General features: G+C 32.2%; 3 protein-coding genes and 1 non-coding gene across 4 annotated transcripts; 2 read left to right on the forward strand and 2 right to left on the reverse strand.

Annotated features, from left to right (window-relative positions):
• Positions 1–33: 33 nt before the first annotated feature.
• Positions 34–2,575, reverse strand: LOC11444325 (proteasome subunit alpha type-7). The gene is made up of 3 exons (XM_003629231.4): positions 2,281–2,575; positions 1,302–1,716; positions 34–455 (listed from the first exon to the last, which is right to left on the reverse strand). Exons 1-3 carry the CDS (start codon positions 2,451–2,453, stop codon positions 294–296), a joined length of 750 nt encoding a protein of 249 aa, XP_003629279.1. The 5' UTR covers positions 2,454–2,575; the 3' UTR covers positions 34–293.
• A 4,832-nt stretch (positions 2,576–7,407) lies between these two features.
• LOC11440154 (alpha-mannosidase) lies at positions 7,408–15,669 on the forward strand. Its single transcript, XM_039829259.1, has 28 exons — positions 7,408–7,798; positions 7,941–8,024; positions 8,207–8,295; positions 8,599–8,773; positions 10,000–10,203; positions 10,300–10,371; positions 10,503–10,616; positions 10,717–10,817; positions 10,915–11,008; positions 11,120–11,287; positions 11,396–11,485; positions 11,686–11,751; positions 11,986–12,042; positions 12,122–12,341; positions 12,427–12,563; positions 12,661–12,729; positions 12,818–12,877; positions 13,090–13,161; positions 13,314–13,361; positions 13,466–13,585; positions 13,670–13,735; positions 14,028–14,140; positions 14,223–14,322; positions 14,446–14,556; positions 14,654–14,749; positions 14,862–14,909; positions 15,177–15,245; positions 15,330–15,669. The coding sequence occupies exons 1-28, from the start codon at positions 7,574–7,576 to the stop codon at positions 15,516–15,518; spliced, it is 3,057 nt and encodes a 1,018-aa protein (XP_039685193.1). The 5' UTR covers positions 7,408–7,573; the 3' UTR covers positions 15,519–15,669.
• A 1,227-nt stretch (positions 15,670–16,896) lies between these two features.
• Positions 16,897–16,998, forward strand: LOC112417071 (uncharacterized; the record flags this gene model as incomplete). The annotated part of the gene is made up of 1 exon (XM_024771853.2): positions 16,897–16,998. A coding segment is annotated over one exon (102 nt), but the record flags the coding sequence as incomplete, so codon positions are not given.
• Positions 16,901–17,051, reverse strand: LOC112417650 (U4 spliceosomal RNA). Its single transcript, XR_003008243.1, has one exon. It is a non-coding gene; the product is annotated as a U4 spliceosomal RNA (small nuclear RNA).
• Positions 17,052–17,600: the final 549 nt, after the last annotated feature.

Consider the following 17,600-nt stretch of genomic DNA (forward strand, 5'->3'; position numbering starts at 1 on the left):
TTTTCATATTGGAATAGTTAAGATTGAACTCAATTTTTTAGTAACAAATTGAACTCCATTTGCGAACTTAAACAATAATAACATGACCCAAAAACAATTAAAGGAGTCATCCTTAAGTCACCCAGCAAGAACAATTCACGAGCTAAATAAATATAAAGAAAATCATGTCTTAGGGTTTCTTGGATAGCCTCAGGAGTTCTTCTGTGTTTCAATCTCAGATTTGTTGGCATCAGTTTAGCTTTTACAATAAGTAGAGCCAACACCTACAGATGCTTACATAAAGAAACGTAAAATTATGTGTCCTTAAGAGGAGCTTTCTTTGCAGCCTCAGCAGCTGCTTTCTCTGCTTCAATCTCAGCCACAATGGCGTCAATTTCAGCTTCCTCCAATTGACGCAGACCGTGCTCCTTAGTCATCACAGCAACTTCAATGTTCTTACCACCACTCTCGACAACCTAATCGCACATACCGACAAGGAAAAGCCAAATGTGAAGTATTTATCAGATCCAGGTCCAAGTATAAAACAAGTTACTAGTCCATAATAGTATTACAGTTATGCAACAGCAACAGCAACAGACAAAAATGCTTGATCCATTATAACGTTTGAATGTACAAGCCATACAACCATCAGCTAGGAATATCATAAAAAGTAATTAAAAGTTTTGGCATAAATGAATCATAGATTAAACACATGTAAATGTGAACTCATAGTGCATAAGATTTGTGTTTCAATCTTATTCAACGATAATTATACTGCAAAAGAAAAAGCTATATGTCTGCATTGTATAGCTAGCAAGTTTACTATACTGACTGTGTTTGTTCATATGTACAATAAAAACACTGCTGATCAACAATCAGAAAGAGGCGAGATCTCAAATGAATGTTAAAAAAAGGACACCTGGTGCTATATAGGCCCAGTTCATAGCAGGATTTAAGGAATGGTCAGAAACCACAGTGTGGGTAAATTGTTGGCAAAAACCAAACCCAGATTAACTGTATGATTATCTTTCTAACGCGGGTAATTCATCCTAAACTTCCTCCTAATTTGCAGTGAAATGATTCTGTTAAGGTCTCTCACATAACATTTATTTTGCAAAGTGAAAACATAAAGAACTGAAGACACTCTTAAAAGTTCTACCAAAGTACCACTCCTAGGTAGCCAACGTCATAAAAAGAGTAAAAGACGCCTATATCTTCTACCAAGAAAAAATCTTGCAAAAGTTGCAGCAAATTCCTATATAAATGAATGATAGAATCAGATAATATTTCTTTTAAAAGCACTAAAGAGAAAATTAACTCACTTCAAGCAAAGCTCGGATAGCCAACTTCACAGTTTCCTGTCCAGATGTCTCTTTAAAATTCTTTTCTAGAAACTCACGGATCGAATTCGAATTTCTGCCAGTAGCATTTGCCTTCCATGCTGAAAATGTACCAGAAGGATCTGTCTGGTACAGAGAGGGAGATCCGGTGTAAGGATCAAAGCCAACGATCAAGGTGGAAAGCCCAAATGGCCGCACACCACCACTTTGTGTGTACTTCTGCTGAAGACCAGCTATGTGCCGGGTAATATACTCCACGGTGCATGGATCTTCAACGGTGAGTCTGTGACTCTGGCATTCAACGCGTGCCCGGTTTATCAAGACACGAGCATCAGCTTTTAGCCCAGCACAAGCAAGAGCAATGTGATCATCTAGATTAACGATCTTTCTCACAGACCTGCAAAATAAAAGCAAAATGATTGTAACAACCTAAATCCATATTATATTATAAGCAGTATGGATAAACTCGTATATAGCAGCTAGGAAAAAGAAAAAAGAAAAAAACTACGGATTAAGCAAGAATTTTCAAAAATTAGTTTCAGCATCTCAAATTTTTCAAAAGTTCTCGCATATAAATAACAAAATATAAACACCAATAAGCTTGTTCGGTCATTGTTGCAAATGAAGAACTATATAATCTTATTTCAATCAATAAGCTATTGCAAGCTATAAACACTTATTTCCAAAATAGATCTAAGATTCTAAATACACAACACAAAAATTGCAAAACCTTTATTTATATTCCCTTGCTAAACAGGACCTAACAAGTCTTACAAAAATAAAAAATAAAAAAATAAATTAAAGAAGATCAACAAAACAAATCATTCATCACACAACAGTATATTGAAAAACAACATAAAGCACCGATCACGCTTTAAACCCTAAGATCCTAAACCTAACAACGAATTTTAGAAATGAAAATCAATTGCATAAAAAATTGAAGAAAAGTGAGAAACCTAACCTAGAATCTTGAAGCTTAGCGGTAGATTTCTTCTCAACGCCGAGAACGACGTTATCGATACCGCGAACACCGACGGCGGCGTTACCCTTCCTAACAGCTTCGAGAGCGTACTCGACTTGGAAGAGATGACCATCGGGGGAGAAAACTGTGATCGCTCTATCGTATCTTGCCATTGTAATATTCTTTCTCTTCTTCTTCTACGATTCAAACCAAATCGAAGGAAGCTTTCTCTTTCTCTTTCTCTTTTAGATTTCACTGAAGAAACTCTACTTTATAAAAATAAATTAATACAAATACTCTACTTAGCCAACAAGCCAATACTCTACTTAGCCAACAAGTTGAGTTCACGGGCCGGTTGGGCCTTCCCTAACCCAGACTGTACAATATTTTAAAAATTGACTTACTTTTCACACTCCCGTTTTTCTTATAAACCGTTAAGTATTCTGAACAGTTTTTTTTTTTTTTTATGAGTTAGGTTTATGTCCTCCGACTTTTTGTTGATAATTTTATTTCTTGAAAAAAAATTCTAACTTATAAAACTATTTTGAAAAATTTAATTATATTTTTTAAAGGGAAATGTAATATGTTTTTGGTAGTTAATATTTAATAATATTTATCCTCTAAAAAACTTATTTAATAATATTTATTTAATTTAATTGTTTAGTCAACGTTATTAAAATGAAAAGAAAAATGTATGGCTAAAATTTTATCATTTTAATTATAAAACTTTTAAGTTGTATTTGTATTAATTTATTTATATAAATATCCTAGATAATTTGATTATTATACAAAGAAATCAATTTTTACTATAGATTTCAAAAATATTTTCCAACAAAATATTTGTACTTATTATTTATTAATATATGGGTTGACATGGTGGTATTGACTTGGAATCTTGGAGTATGCTTATCTTCAAAGTCTCAGGTTCGATTTTCTCTGATGCTAATTTGAGTAGGCTAATTTATTTTCTTAAAAGAAAATAGATAGAAAAGAAAAGCATTTTTTGTTATATGAATTTTCATTTAAAATTTCTAACATTCAATTCAATCTCCTTGAATCCTGACACTAATTTCTAATAAGTTTTTTTTTATGCAATAATATTAACAAGTACCCTAAGAGCACTCTTTAAAAAAGTAAGTTTTGTATTGAAACTTGTGTATTAATATTAAATATGTTTTTTTAAGGAATATATATTTTTTTTATAAATAATTGTTGTTTAAGGAATATTCCACATATTAGACAAACCCTAGAGAAATGTTAACTAGTACCTCCAGGGCATTGGTTAAGGACTTTAAATAGTAACTTTTTATGAAAGTTTGTATAATGAAGTGCATTGGAAATTCAAAACTTTGACTTTTTTAAGGAATAATTACTTAATTTAGAATATTTAAAGAGTGCCCTGGGGCACTCGTTAACAAGACCTAAAAAATTATGGCTTAATTGGACTTTTGGTCCCTAAAGTAATTTGTTGTTTTCATTTTAGTCCCGTAACTCGTAAAATTAACATTTTGGTCCCTCTTGTTTTGCTCCGTTAGTCAATTTGGTCCCCTCCGTTTGTCCTTTAATTTCTAAAATTTTTGATTTGATTTTAACCACTTGATTGCATGTCTATTGTAATTAACAGTGAACCATCAGCACCTAATTTTTTTCACTTTTAATCATCTTCTATCTTCTTGTTCATCATCTTCAACGTAATCAATCTTCATCAACACCATCATTTATTCCATATCTCTCTCTAAATCCACTCATCTCTCCAAACCCACGCACCAAACCACACCACACTGTCCTCTCCAAACAAACCCACCAAACCACCATCCTTTTCTTCTCTCACCGAACCAAAACCCTAGAAGCATATACTCTATCCTTCCTCCTTGTTTGCTTCAGACCCCACTCTAATTCTAATCAATTACATCATGATATTTTTTGCTTCTTCCTCTTACAAATTTCTTATTTCTCACTTTCTTTTTTAAACACCACTCAGTTTCTATCCCACCATAATCATACTCATATCTAGATTCTTGCTTCCAGCTGCCATACCCAAACCCATATTAACTTTCCTTATTCTTTCTTCCATACCTAGATCCAAACTCATAAACCCATATTTTCTGTCAAACACGGAGGGAGATATGTGAGAGACTCGAGTGGGAAAGAGAAAGAGAAGATGAAGAGGTGTTTAAAGAGGGGAAAAACGTCGGTGGTTGTGTGAGAACGGTGGTGGCCGTTGTTTGCAGAGGAAGGATTGGTTTCCGTCTTATAGAACAACATTGCATTATTTGACTTTTTTTTTCCATTGTTTAAATTAATACTGAGTTTGCATTTTGTTGTTGTACGACAAATCTGGATTTGGATTTTGTTGATTTTGATTTGGATTTTTCATCTTTGTGTTTCATGATTCAGATTTTGGATTCAACGTAAGGAGAATCTGTGGTTGTTATTGATTTGAGAGTGGAACTGAATTTTGAAATTTTTCTTCTTTTTTCTTAAACTGACTGTGTGTTTGATGATGGAGATGAGTTTTAATTGAATTAGTGGTGTTTGGAATTGATAGAAATCGATGGTGATAATGTTGTTGTTGTTGATGGTTGATGTTTCTGGATTTTTCTGGGTAAATGATGAAGATCAATGATGATGGTATTGTTGAATGTGATGTTGAAGATGATGAACAAGAGTGAGAAAGGAGATGAAGAAAGAGAAGATTAATTACCTGTTGTTGACTTACCGTAAGATAAAATACACCTACGTAATCTAATGGTCATCCTTTAAAAAAAAGATCAAACAGTTTACATTAAAATAATTAATAGGACCTATGGTGGACCACTCTTAAGTTGGTTCACCATAGACATTTGGGGTTAAAGTTAACCGTTAGGGACCTTTTTGATTAACGGAGCAAACGTTGAGGGACCAAAATGTTGATTTTATGAGTTATGGGACCAAAATGAAAACAACAATTTACTTAAGGGACCAAAACTCCAATTAAGCCAAAAATTATCTATTGAAAACGTATAATGTTCCAATTTCCAATGCATTAAATGCATTAATTTCCACAAAATTTTACTATGTAAAGTCCTTACAGAGTGTCCTAAAGACATTCATTAGTATTTCGCAAGAGTATCCTAAAGGCATTCATTAACATTTCCCATAAGTTAAACTATGTCATAGAAATAATTTCTACATCCATAATAAAATACAATAAAAATATTCAAAAAGTCAAATGTATTTGAATCAAAATTTAAACTAAAAACGTTTGACTTTTTAGACCAATTTGCATATGTTTTTGTTCTAGATGAATTATTAATGAAAATTGTATTACCTTCGTCCCTATGTATAAGACTCTTTTACTAAAATTACAGAATTTAGAAAGTTGATATTTATATTAAAGTTGTTTGTAATTACTATTCAATTTTATCCTCTAAGAGGGATAGTTAATTTAAATTTTCAACATGTTACTTATTGCTCATTGAAAGAAAAAAAATGTGTATCGTAAATTTTAAAATTTTATCCTTTAAAGAAAGAGTAAATTACACTCTCCTTCCCTAAAAGATGATTGAATTACACTTCCCTCCCCTCTTATGTTAAAATATACACTCCCCTTCCCTCTTATTCAAAACATATTAGAAAATGTTTCACTTCCCTCCCCTAAGAGAAGCTTGAATTACATTCCCCTCTTCTCTTATGTTAAAATCTATACCTTACTCCCTCAATATTTATTTTTAATTTCTTATAGTCTAGCAGAAAAATAATAATCTAACACACTTCGAAAAAATAGTATTACTGGTCTATTTTAATATATCCAAAATTTGAATATATATTTTTCGCTATTTTTGATTCATAATTTCATTAACATATAGCTTTAAACCCTATTATAAAATAGGAAACTACCAAAAATAAAATTAAAATATACGAAAAATTACTAAAGACAATAAAGTATGGTTATTTAAAATTTAATTTTATACTCTAATTTATAAAATTAATAGAATTTTTTTTAAATGGTGGCTCAAAAATTAATATTTATCATAAAAATATTTATTTATGCTAAAATAGATTAAAGTGTAGTGCATATTTAATTATTAAGGGAGGGGGTTGTAATTCAAACATCTTTGAAAGGAGGAGAGTGTAATTTACTCTTAAAGAAATTATCAATGTAGTTGAAAATAACAAAGGAATCTCGTAAAAAAAGAGACAAAAATAATTCATGGTGAACGGAGGTAGTACTAATGATCATTAATGATCATTTTACTTAAACTATGCTATCTGAGATTAAAAGGTCAAACTGTTACCGTATTCAGACATTAATCTATTGTGTGATACTGTGATGTTATATTCTCCTAAATTAAGTACAATTGATTTGTTGTTTTCAACTGAAACAAGTTTGGGAGAAGAAATTGGATTAGAGAAAGAAAAAAAATCACCATAACACACTTGAGACTCCTTGTTGGAGTACTAGTGCAACCAAAATCAACATTTGAACATCGTGAAGGAGGAACTGAAATTAGAGTGTGGATAATACAAGGGAGAACGAGAAACAAGTTTTAGTAGAAAAAGGATAATCAAAAACAATTTCATCTGATCAATATTTTAAAGAGCTTGGAATTCAGGTATTTGCCTCTTTAATATGCTCAAATATTACAATATGTGAAATTTTTGTTTGCTTATGGCTAAAGATATGCTTTTAGTCCTGTTTTTCCAATGTTTATGACTAGTAGCGTGTCATCAACTCATCCATAATGTGTGAAACTATTCATTTGTCACGGTTCAACAACACCCAAACAAAAATTGTTTATGTAAAAATATTGACCAAAACCTGAATTATGTCTCGATTTAGTTTTGTAACAGTTTAAAAGTTGCATTTTTTTCTCCACAGGTCCGTCCAGCTTGATAAAAATATCAAAATTGTTAAGTCTGACACATTGATTTGAATTTGAACACCGACTCTTCCGGTTATGTATGTGAATTTTTAATGATTTTGTCCTTTTGTCTATATCCCAAAAAAAAAGTTGCATTTTTTTCCGGAACTAAATGAGTTTGGTGTATTTTGTGAAGGACCAAGATAAGATTTCACTTTTAATAAAAAATTTGTCCACATTCTAAATTTTGTGGTAATCCGTGACAACAAAAATGCTACATAGGCCGGCACTCCTATGCAAAAGTTCATTACCCAATTTATTCTTATTATTGATTATATTCAGCTTTGGTTTATCCTTATACTATAATAAACAATTGGATGAATAAGTAAAATAAAAATTTATTTTATACATATCATACTCGCAGAATCAGAAGAGTTTGGGCATTGGAAATGAGGAGCACAGGGACTTTAGCTGCAGCAGACTCTCTCTATGTTCTTTTTCTTCTTTTGATTTGTTACTATGGCACAATTGTTTCTGCATACACAAAGTACAACACTGGAGCTGGTATTGTTAAAGGAAAATTGAACGTTCACTTGGTTCCACATTCCCATGATGATGTTGGTTGGCTTAAGACTGTTGATCAATACTATGTTGGCTCCAACAATTCCATTCAGGTTATAATCATTTTCATTTGTTTACGTGCATGTGTTTGGATTGACGGTGAATTTGGCAGAAACACACTTGCCACCATGATTTCGCTAAAGTGATTGTTTATAAAAGCTTCAACTTTGTTTTGATTGTTTTTTGTTGGTGTAGGGAGCATGTGTTGAGAATGTGTTGGACTCGATCGTTTTTTCCCTTCAGAAGGATCCAAACAGAAAGTTTGTGTTTGCAGAGATGGTAAATTTAACCTCAGAATTTAGATGTCCAAATCTAGTAACTAGCTATGCTCAAATGTGGCCAAAGTCATAATCAACATGTTACAGACATGACTGACATTTTGTTTTTGTTTTTTGAGACATTTACATAGATAAAGAAAATTAGTATTAATTTAAATTTGGGTTTTTGAAATAAAATAACAGGCATTTTTCCATCGATGGTGGGTAGAACAAAGTCCAGAAATACAAGAACAAGTGAAAAGGCTTGTAGCTGCTGGTCAGCTAGAATTCGTGTAAGTAGTACAATTGTACATTTTCTTATATTGAGTTTAATGTAATATCGAAGAGAAAAATGTTTTATAGACACTCAATTTTTCCAATACACGCGACACATGATCACATGTAAAATTATGGTTAGTTTAGTTGAATAGATAGTTAATTCAGATCACGTTGAAAATTGTGAAATTATGGTTAACAACAATTTTGACGTGGATTGAATTAGTTGAATTAACTGTATTTGCAAAAATGAGTGTATGAGTATTATTAATGAATTGAAGATGTGAGTGACTCAAGTATTAATGTTGATGTGTCGGCAGAAATGGTGGTTGGTGTATGCACGATGAAGCCACAGTGCACTACATAGACATGATTGACCAAACAACTTTAGGGCATCGCTTTATAAAGGACCAATTTAATACGACCCCTCGTGCTGGTTGGCAGATTGATCCTTTTGGACACTCTGCGGTCCAAGGTTACCTACTTGGTGCTGAGGTCAGTACATCCCATTCAAGTTTAGCTCTATCTTTTACTGCTAAATTTTTAGATATACTGTAATTTTCTAACTAGTTTACTCTGTATGCAATTTTTAGACCATTTTACACTTCATAATTCTTTAGATCAATTTTGTTCTATAGTTTTAAAAGTTAATCATGTACGATATCATTTACAACTTTCTTTCACATAAAACCCATTGATTCTCATTTTTGCTTTAAACTTTTTGGAGATTTGATCATGAATTTGATACCTCTAAAATGATATTAAAGGTGAAAATATTTATGATGTTCGATTAGGATTTAATGAGGGAAGAGCTTGATTTTTTAGTAAAAAAAAAAGTAGAATTGAATTTGACATTTTAATTTATTAGTATTGGGTAAAAGACTGTTTCAAATAAATTTATTTATTTATTTTGTAAAACTTTTGAATAGATTTTGAGAATTTATTAAGGACCTTTATTGCAACAATTGAAAAAATTAGGTGACAAAATCTCTAACACAATATCCGAGGACAAGAGGAATGGTGGTGCACCTTATCAATAATAATAAACATGGTACTTTTATTATTCTCACTAAGAAAAGTTAAAGAAATCTTTCAAAAAAAAAAGTTAAAGAAATACTTTTAAAAATTGATACTTTATATTTTTGAAATAATTTAATGTGTCTGTATTTAAATCACTTTTCAAGGATATCCAATTAGTTTTGTCAAAAAAAAAAAAAAGGATATCCAATTAGTCTTCCATTTTTCTTTGTCATATTGCTAATTTTAGTTTTAAATAAAATAACAAAAGTGAAGTGATGTTGATGTAAAATATAGTAAAACATTAAAACTACTTTTTTTTAGATAAGCAACAATAAAACTATAGTTTACAATGATATTATCCTTTAAATCCCTTTTTAAATACATAATCATGGGGTCCAAATTATTTTGAAAAGGTAGGAATTGTGTTAAAACTATTATAATAGTTAATCAATTAATATCCATTTTTGTCAAATGAATTTGTATGTGATTTCAAGATTGCTATATCAACTTTTAATTTGAACACAATACTAAATCATATGAATCTCATATAGTTTTGGAAGATTCATGTGAATTTGAATCAACACAATACTGTGTCTTAGAATGAATGTATTAGAAAGTGGTTGGTTAAATATTTTTTGTGATCTTTACTCTTTAGTAAAACATAGTAAAATTGAATACACTCATTTTATTTACCTTTGCAGCTTGGATTTGATTCTGTACACTTTGCTAGAATTGATTATCAAGACAGAGCTAAGCGAAAAAGTGATAAATCACTTGAAGTTATTTGGCGTGGCTCCAAAACATTTGGTTCTTCAGCTCAAATTTTTGCCAACACTTTTCCTGTTCATTATAGTGCTCCACATGGTTTCAACTTTGAAGTCTCTGGTGACTTTGTTCCCTTACAGGTTCCAACAAATAAACCAATTCAAATACTTATGCTAAAATTGATTTAATTTGCATGTTTTGTTTAACACATTGAATGTCACATTTTACATGTGCAGGATGATCCTCTTTTATTTGATTCCAATGTTGAACAACGTGTCAAAGATTTTATTGATGCTGCTATTACCCAAGTAGGCCGATTCTATCCATGAATTTTGAAATTACACACTACAATTTCACGCATTTTACGTAGTAGGGCAATCTGGATCGTCAAATTAAGAACAAAAGACTCACATTATGATCTTGATTGTACTTATTATAGGCGAATGTGACGAGGACAAACCATATCATGTGGACAATGGGTGATGATTTCCAGTACCAATATGCAGAGTCTTGGTTCAAGCAAATGGATAAATTAATCCACTATGTTAATAAGGTAAGGGTTTATATTTATAATGCATATACTGGAAATTCTTTTTATACAAATGGATAAACATGCTGAGTTTTTATACATGTTTCCCTGTGTTAATGTCCAGGATGGTAGAGTGAATGCCTTGTATTCTACTCCATCTATTTACACCGATGCCAAAAATGCCGCAAACCAGTTGTGGCCACTGAAAACCGATGACTACTTCCCGTGAGGATATTCCATTTTTTTTTTTTTTTTTTTTTTGCAATGCAGCTTATGATGTATTGATTAATCACTTATACACATTCATGACGATTTCTCATAGGTATGCTGATGGAGCAAATGCATATTGGACAGGCTTTTTCACTAGCCGCCCGGCCTTAAAGCGATATGTTCGGATTCTAAGTGGATACTATTTGGTATGATAATTTTATTCTCTACAAAATGAAACTAAGTGGATTTTTCTTGTCTGCTCTAAAGCATTCTTAACAAATCCAAGGCATTTGAAATTTCTTACATTTTGGATGTAGGCCGCACGTCAACTTGAATTTTTTGCCGGTAAGAGATCGACTTTAGATGATACTTTTGGCCTTGGAGATGCTCTAGGAATTGCACAGCACCATGATGCTGTGACTGGCACTGCCAAACAACATACAACTGATGACTATGCGAAACGATTGGCTATTGGAGCCTCTAAGGTCAGGAACTTGAAATTCTCTAGGATTAAAATTTTTAACCATATATTTTGTGCCTTGCATTTGTTTATTATGATTGACTAATTTTTCCAAAGCACTTATTTCTTGTAGGCTGAAGTGGTTGTTAGCACTTCTTTGGCAGTTCTTGCTAGTAAGAAATCAGGTGATCAACGTTCAGCACTTGCATCAGCATTTTCCCAGGTAATGTTTCAAATGAACTAAAAGGAGAAAGCAAAAACATGAAAAATGTTGAAGCAGGTTCTGTCATTGTTCCAGCTACAGATATATTTTTAAGACATTTTTCATCTTATGTCAATTGTAAAGCTAAAGATAATGCAATTGGTCTTCTATTCTTGAACTTTTTGTCCTTATTTATTTCCACTATTACTGGATTTTTGCAGTGTCAATTACTCAATATCAGTTATTGCCCTCCAACAGAAGACAGCATTCCACAAGCTAAAGATTTGGTAATATTTTCATAAGAGTTTAAGGAGTATACTGTCACCGTAAATTAGTTTTACACCCACATACAATGAGAAATTTTCATATTTCCAAGTCATACCATCAATTTAAAAAATGCAATTACAAAAATTGAGTGATGCGGCAAAATAATGAATTTTCATTAGATGTCTGTGTAAAACTGATTTAAACTGACATGGTTGTTCAATTTTATGTGACCTATGTTAATGATTTGTATCCAGGTAGTTGTGGTGTATAACCCCCTTGGATGGAATCGTACCGATATAGTCAGAATACCAGTAAGAATATATCATTTGCTCGTGACATTGTCATATACAACATGTCCAATATCATGCTAAAGGTGATAATTTTCATCAGGTTAATGAAGCTAATCTTGTGGTGAAAGATTCATCGGGCAATAAGGTTGAAGTACAGTATGTGGATGTGGATGATGTTACAACAGATTTAAGAAAATTATATGTAAAGGCCTATTTGGGATTGCGTCCGAAACAAGCCCCAAAATACTGGCTTCTGTTTCAAGTGTCAATACCTCCACTCGGATGGAGCACTTACTTCATTTCTAAGGCAGCTGGAAAAGGTAAACTCTAAATGTTTCGTGTGTTAAATGTAAAATACTATTTTCATTTAATAATTTTCAATTCTTCATTGTTTCCACTTGATAGGTATAAGGAGAAAAGGAGACCTCTCACACCTCAACAGTAAGAATGGTGAGAACATTGACATCGGACCGGGAAATTTGAAGATGTCATTTTCTTCAACCTCTGGACAACTCAAACGGATGTATAATTTCAAAACTGGAGTAAGAAACTTCTCATGTTCATACACCTCAGCAGAATGTTCACAATTTTGTGTTAACTGAGTAGGAGAGAAAATAACATGATTTTTAAATTTCTCAGGTTAATATACCAATTCAGCAAAGCTACTTTAGGTATGGCTCTAGTGAGGGTGACAATACTGATTCTCAGGTGTGTGACTTCCTTGAACATATTTTTTTTTTTAAAAAAAAGGTAAATTATTTTAGTGTATGCTTCAACGGTGTGATTTCTTCTGTAGGCATCTGGTGCATATATATTCCGCCCAAGTGAATCCTCTCCAACTATTGTTTCAAGATCAGTAAGTTACTATCTTTAATATGTTAACCGATGGAATTGGGTGGATAGAATAAGAAGTGTGATTATATAAATTCTCAAATTATCTTAGATTTTCTATTCATGTTCTCATACTTACTCATTATGTGTCTGTTTGTCCACTTTCCGTTCGGCTTTTATATTTCTTATGCAATATCGTTATCTGTATAGACACATTTCGGTTTATTTGATATGCAGGTCCCCTTCAAGGTAATTCGTGGACCGCTAGTTGATGAGGTTCATCAGAAGTTTAATTCTTGGATTTACCAGGTCAGTGACTTGTACATTAAGCTACCAGTTTACTACAAATGCGAGTAATTTAGTATTGAAAATTTTTATATTACTTGAAATGTAATGGTACTCGTTAAATATGCTTAATAAATTAAAAATATGAAATGTACGGTACTGTTTACTTTTTTTAGGTTACTAGGCTGTACAAAGGCAAAGACCATGCTGAAATTGAATACACTGTAAGTTACATTGTCTCGCCGACCAGACTTATGTCTTGACACTAAACTAAAAATCTAGTTGTATAAATAACAAATAAAGTTCTAACACTAATTTACATATGAAGATTGGGCCAATTCCTACCGATGATGGAGTAGGAAAAGAGGTAATCACAAGAATGACAGCAAATATGGTCACAAACAAGGAGTTTTATACTGATTCCAATGGAAGAGATTTTCTGAAACGGGTAAACTCGTACAGCTGTCTTCTGGTTATTATGAAGTTCTATGGGGGAGAAAAGACTTATATGACCTAAAAAATGTCGACGCAGGTTCGAGATCATAGGGAAGACTGGCCACTTCAAGTTACTCAGCCTGTAGCAGGAAACTACTATCCAGTAAAATTCTTTCACTCTATTAATTTCGATTGTATAATATTTGATTTAGTTTATATGATTATTAGGTGATATGAAAAATATCTTATAAGTAGAGGTTTATTTAATTCCTAATTTGATTAGGATTTAAAGTCTAGATTTAGTATAAACAAGTGTACGTGCTTTTAATCATTTGTATATCATAACATCAAGCATTCAAGCTTTAATCATCAAAGTTTTATTTCTTTCTCTTCCCTCTTTCTTTGTCTTCAAGATTACAAGTTTAGAAATAACTAACTTTCTTTTATCTGTCCAGCTCAATCTTGGGATCTATACTAAGGATAAGAAATCTGAATTCTCAGTCTTAGTCGATCGTGCCACCGGTGGAGCCAGCATCAAAGACGGTGAAGTTGAATTGATGCTTCATAGGTATCTAACCAAATTTTCATTATCTATTTCAATATTATTATATTGTATAAAATCTATTGACACTCGGTGTGTACTACTTAAGGCGCTTGATCGAGGACGACGGTAGAGGAGTAGGGGAACCACTCGATGAACAAGTTTGCATAGCAAAGGCTGATAATAATAGTACATGTGATGGACTAACAGTATGGAAATGTCACCAATTAGTTTACATTTTTATGCATCCTCCATGTTTTCCTATCTTCTATCTCTATATAGCATACAGATTTATTATATTCCCTTTTTCTGTCATTTCTAATTCTACATAGGTTAGAGGAAATTACTATATCGGAATCCACAACGTTGGAGCTGGTTCACGCTGGCGTCGTACAACTGGTCAAGAAATTTACTCACCAATATTATTAGCTTTTACACATGAGGTATGACAGACTCGATTATTGTACTTCATGTACTAATGAATCATGATCATTAACATATGATTAAATATTACATCTTATGAGATATTCAATTGATCAGAAATCAAAAAATTGGAAGTCCTCTCATTTAACCAAAGGAACTCTCATGGATCCTAATTACAGCTTGCCTCCTAATGTTGCCTTGATAACTCTTGAGGTAGATCAAATGCAACACATAAATGTTATATCTCTCTTGACTCTGAGAACTCACGTAGTTCATTCTCTACACCGAAAAAATCTTGGAATCAATTAACTTGGATGTTTTTCAGGAGTTGGATGGTGGAATCGTTCTTCTCCGTTTGGCACATCTATATGAGGTAAATTTGTATTACCAAAGTTCAAGAGGAATCATGTACCGACTCTTGTATTTAGTACATATTTTCATAGTTCTAAATTGTGGTTGTGGTTGCACGGCAAATCATGTACCAATATGCGAACAAATGCAGCTAATGTATTTGTGATGCCATTGCAGCAGAGACCTCTAGAACCTTAGCATTTGTGGACCGCAATTTAGAAATATTCATATTTTACTATGATTAAGTTGTAATAAGTAACTAACTCTTGTGTTCTCAACGTGGTTATAGCCAAATGAAGATGCTCAATATTCAGCTCTAGCCAAAGTTGAACTGAAAAAGTTGTTTGCGACAAAAACGGTACATATTTAACATGTCTTTGTGATGTACTTTATACTTTCTTAGACTAGATAATTTAAATTAAGTTTTCTTTCAATAATGCAGATAAAAGAGTTGAAAGAGGTAAGTTTATCAGCTAACCAAGAGAAGTCAGAAATGAAGAAAATGACATGGAAGGTTGAAGGGGACAAAGGACAAGAACCTCAAGCAGTAAGGGGGAGTCCTGTCAGCACTTCAGATTTTGTTGTTGAGCTTGGTCCTATGGAAATACGTACTTTCCTGTTGGAATTTTAAAAATTAGTGTCTCAAAATCCTCATTGATGTTTTTTATTTTAAGAAGAAATAAACATGTGTATAATAATGATTGTTATATTCTATTACTAATTGCAAAGAGCTCAATAATATGTGGATTCTGCAAATAAATTAAGTGTCCTATATCATCTAATAACACATAATGATTTTACCAAAGTATCACATTCTGTTTTTCTTGAATAGAAAGTCTTATTCCAACGTTGTGTACATGTGTGATAATGAAATTTCTTTGCACATTATTTGATTTTGCATTCATAAATTTTATCAATAACATTAATTTATATAAATTACTATTTAAGTTTCACTTCAAAATCCATTAAAAAAAAGTTTCACTTCAAAATAAAATGTTAAATATCACATGACAATAAAATTTCAGATGTAAATTCTCAACTATATAGTAAAATTTTAGAGGAAATGGATAGTGTAGTGTCCCAATCCAAAGAAGGAAATATATTAAATCTAAAAAAAAAAAAAAAAAAACTTACAAAAAAATTTACATTTACATCTCTTAAAAAAAAGTACTAGCAAGTGGGGGCAAAGCGGTCCCGACCGATTTAATCCACTGTTTTAGACAAATTGGTTGAAGTTTTGGGTACATCTCTCTAGCTGGTCCGTCCTGTTTAACTCGTCTAAAAACAGGTTGAGACGGAACCGATTGACCCACGAACTCTTTAAAATTGTTTTATTAACTAGACTATTTAGTTGTATTAATAGGTGATCCAAATTTAATATTTTATATTGGTATAACTGCCAAATTATGTTGGTATTATGATTTTGTTGTGTATTTAGATCTATGGTTAATTTGATGTAATCACATGAAGCCGTTGAATTTGCGGTATAACTATACTTTAAGGAAAAAGATAGATGGTGCGAAGGAGACCCGATGAAAACCAACGAATGTTTAACAGCTGTTAGATTGTATTGTGATGTCAGCCATGTTCTATTTTGTTTGTTTGAAAATTATAAATATACTGCAACATTTTTATTGTCTTATTGTCGCACCATATAGCATGTCTCATACTTTAATGTTTGGACAAAATAGTGATGATACTTTGATTTTTCTTTTTTAAGAAATACTTCGAATTTTTTAAACGCAAATGATTCTTAAATTTACTGTCAATCTAAATATGCTTTGAATGGTTCTTTATTTGATCCATCTACGAAATTAACTATTTTCCTATGGGTTGTTATCCTACAGGTAAATAAAACTAAACCGAGGAACACACTGCTTTGATAATTACGGTGTTGATTTTGAACGTACGTTTACCCCAAACATATTAACTGCCAAATGCTGCGATACCAACCACAGCCCTCATAAGTTAGGAGAAGGAAGCTCTCAATAAAAAATTGAACTAAAATTGTAGGACTTTACCCCAAAGGGAGTCCTTCCAGAAATTCTCGAAAGCCTAAGTTAAACTCAGGCCTAAGAGGGGGTTTGGAAATAGTTTTCAACCAGCAATAGACGCGCCTCGGTTAGTACCTCATTAGCTGCGTCATTGCCCCAAGCGCAAAGATAATATAAACTGCTGTGTAGCTACGCTTTTATAATATATTGGAGCACTTTCTTTTTATAACTGGGCGATGTGGGACTATATGTCAAGTATATTCAAGAAGTCCAACCAGACAGTTATTGTTGTCACCAATAATGTACCCTCTCAGCTCCCCAGCGAGCTCTTTTCATTCACAGTTTACTGTCAATACCACTTGATCAAGATATTATTATTCTCACGAGCTTAAGAGTTTACTCGAAAAATCAATTTAATATAAACTATTGTAGCTTGAGATTCTTACAGAAGCAGTTTGCTTGGTAGAATAAAACATGAATAAAGTAAAGTGTTTTTATCATATCTTGAGTTTTACTGCTCCAATCAAGTTGATTCGTGTACTCTTATAAAGCTTATGGTATTATCTACAACCTTCGTGTTCATATCGAATTCCATTTCTTCCGTGACCATGTGAAATAGTTGAAAACAATACAGACAATATGAGGGATGGATGCATGATATTCGCTCAGGAATGTTAGAAACAAACGGCAATACAACAAGCTTCATTCATTTTCTGTAC

This window comes from Medicago truncatula, chromosome 8 (genome assembly GCF_003473485.1).
Source record: "Medicago truncatula cultivar Jemalong A17 chromosome 8, MtrunA17r5.0-ANR, whole genome shotgun sequence".
In the NCBI taxonomy this organism is placed as follows: domain Eukaryota; kingdom Viridiplantae; phylum Streptophyta; class Magnoliopsida; order Fabales; family Fabaceae; genus Medicago; species Medicago truncatula.

Excerpts from the sequence above, each read along its gene's own strand:
- LOC11444325 (XM_003629231.4), bottom strand. The coding sequence starts at position 2,453 with ATGGCAAGATACGATAGAGCGATCACAGTTTTCTCCCCCGATGGTCAT. Across the intron at positions 1,717-2,280 it reads GCTAAGCTTCAAGATTCTAG|GTCTGTGAGAAAGATCGTTA; the intron begins GTTAGGTTTCTC and ends TTTATTTTGCAG. Across the intron at positions 456-1,301 it reads CTATCCGAGCTTTGCTTGAA|GTTGTCGAGAGTGGTGGTAA; the intron begins GTGAGTTAATTT and ends ATGTGCGATTAG.
- LOC11440154 (XM_039829259.1), top strand. The coding sequence starts at position 7,574 with ATGAGGAGCACAGGGACTTTAGCTGCAGCAGACTCTCTCTATGTTCTT. Across the intron at positions 12,730-12,817 it reads GTGACAATACTGATTCTCAG|GCATCTGGTGCATATATATT; the intron begins GTGTGTGACTTC and ends TTTCTTCTGTAG. Across the intron at positions 13,162-13,313 it reads TTAATTCTTGGATTTACCAG|GTTACTAGGCTGTACAAAGG; the intron begins GTCAGTGACTTG and ends TACTTTTTTTAG.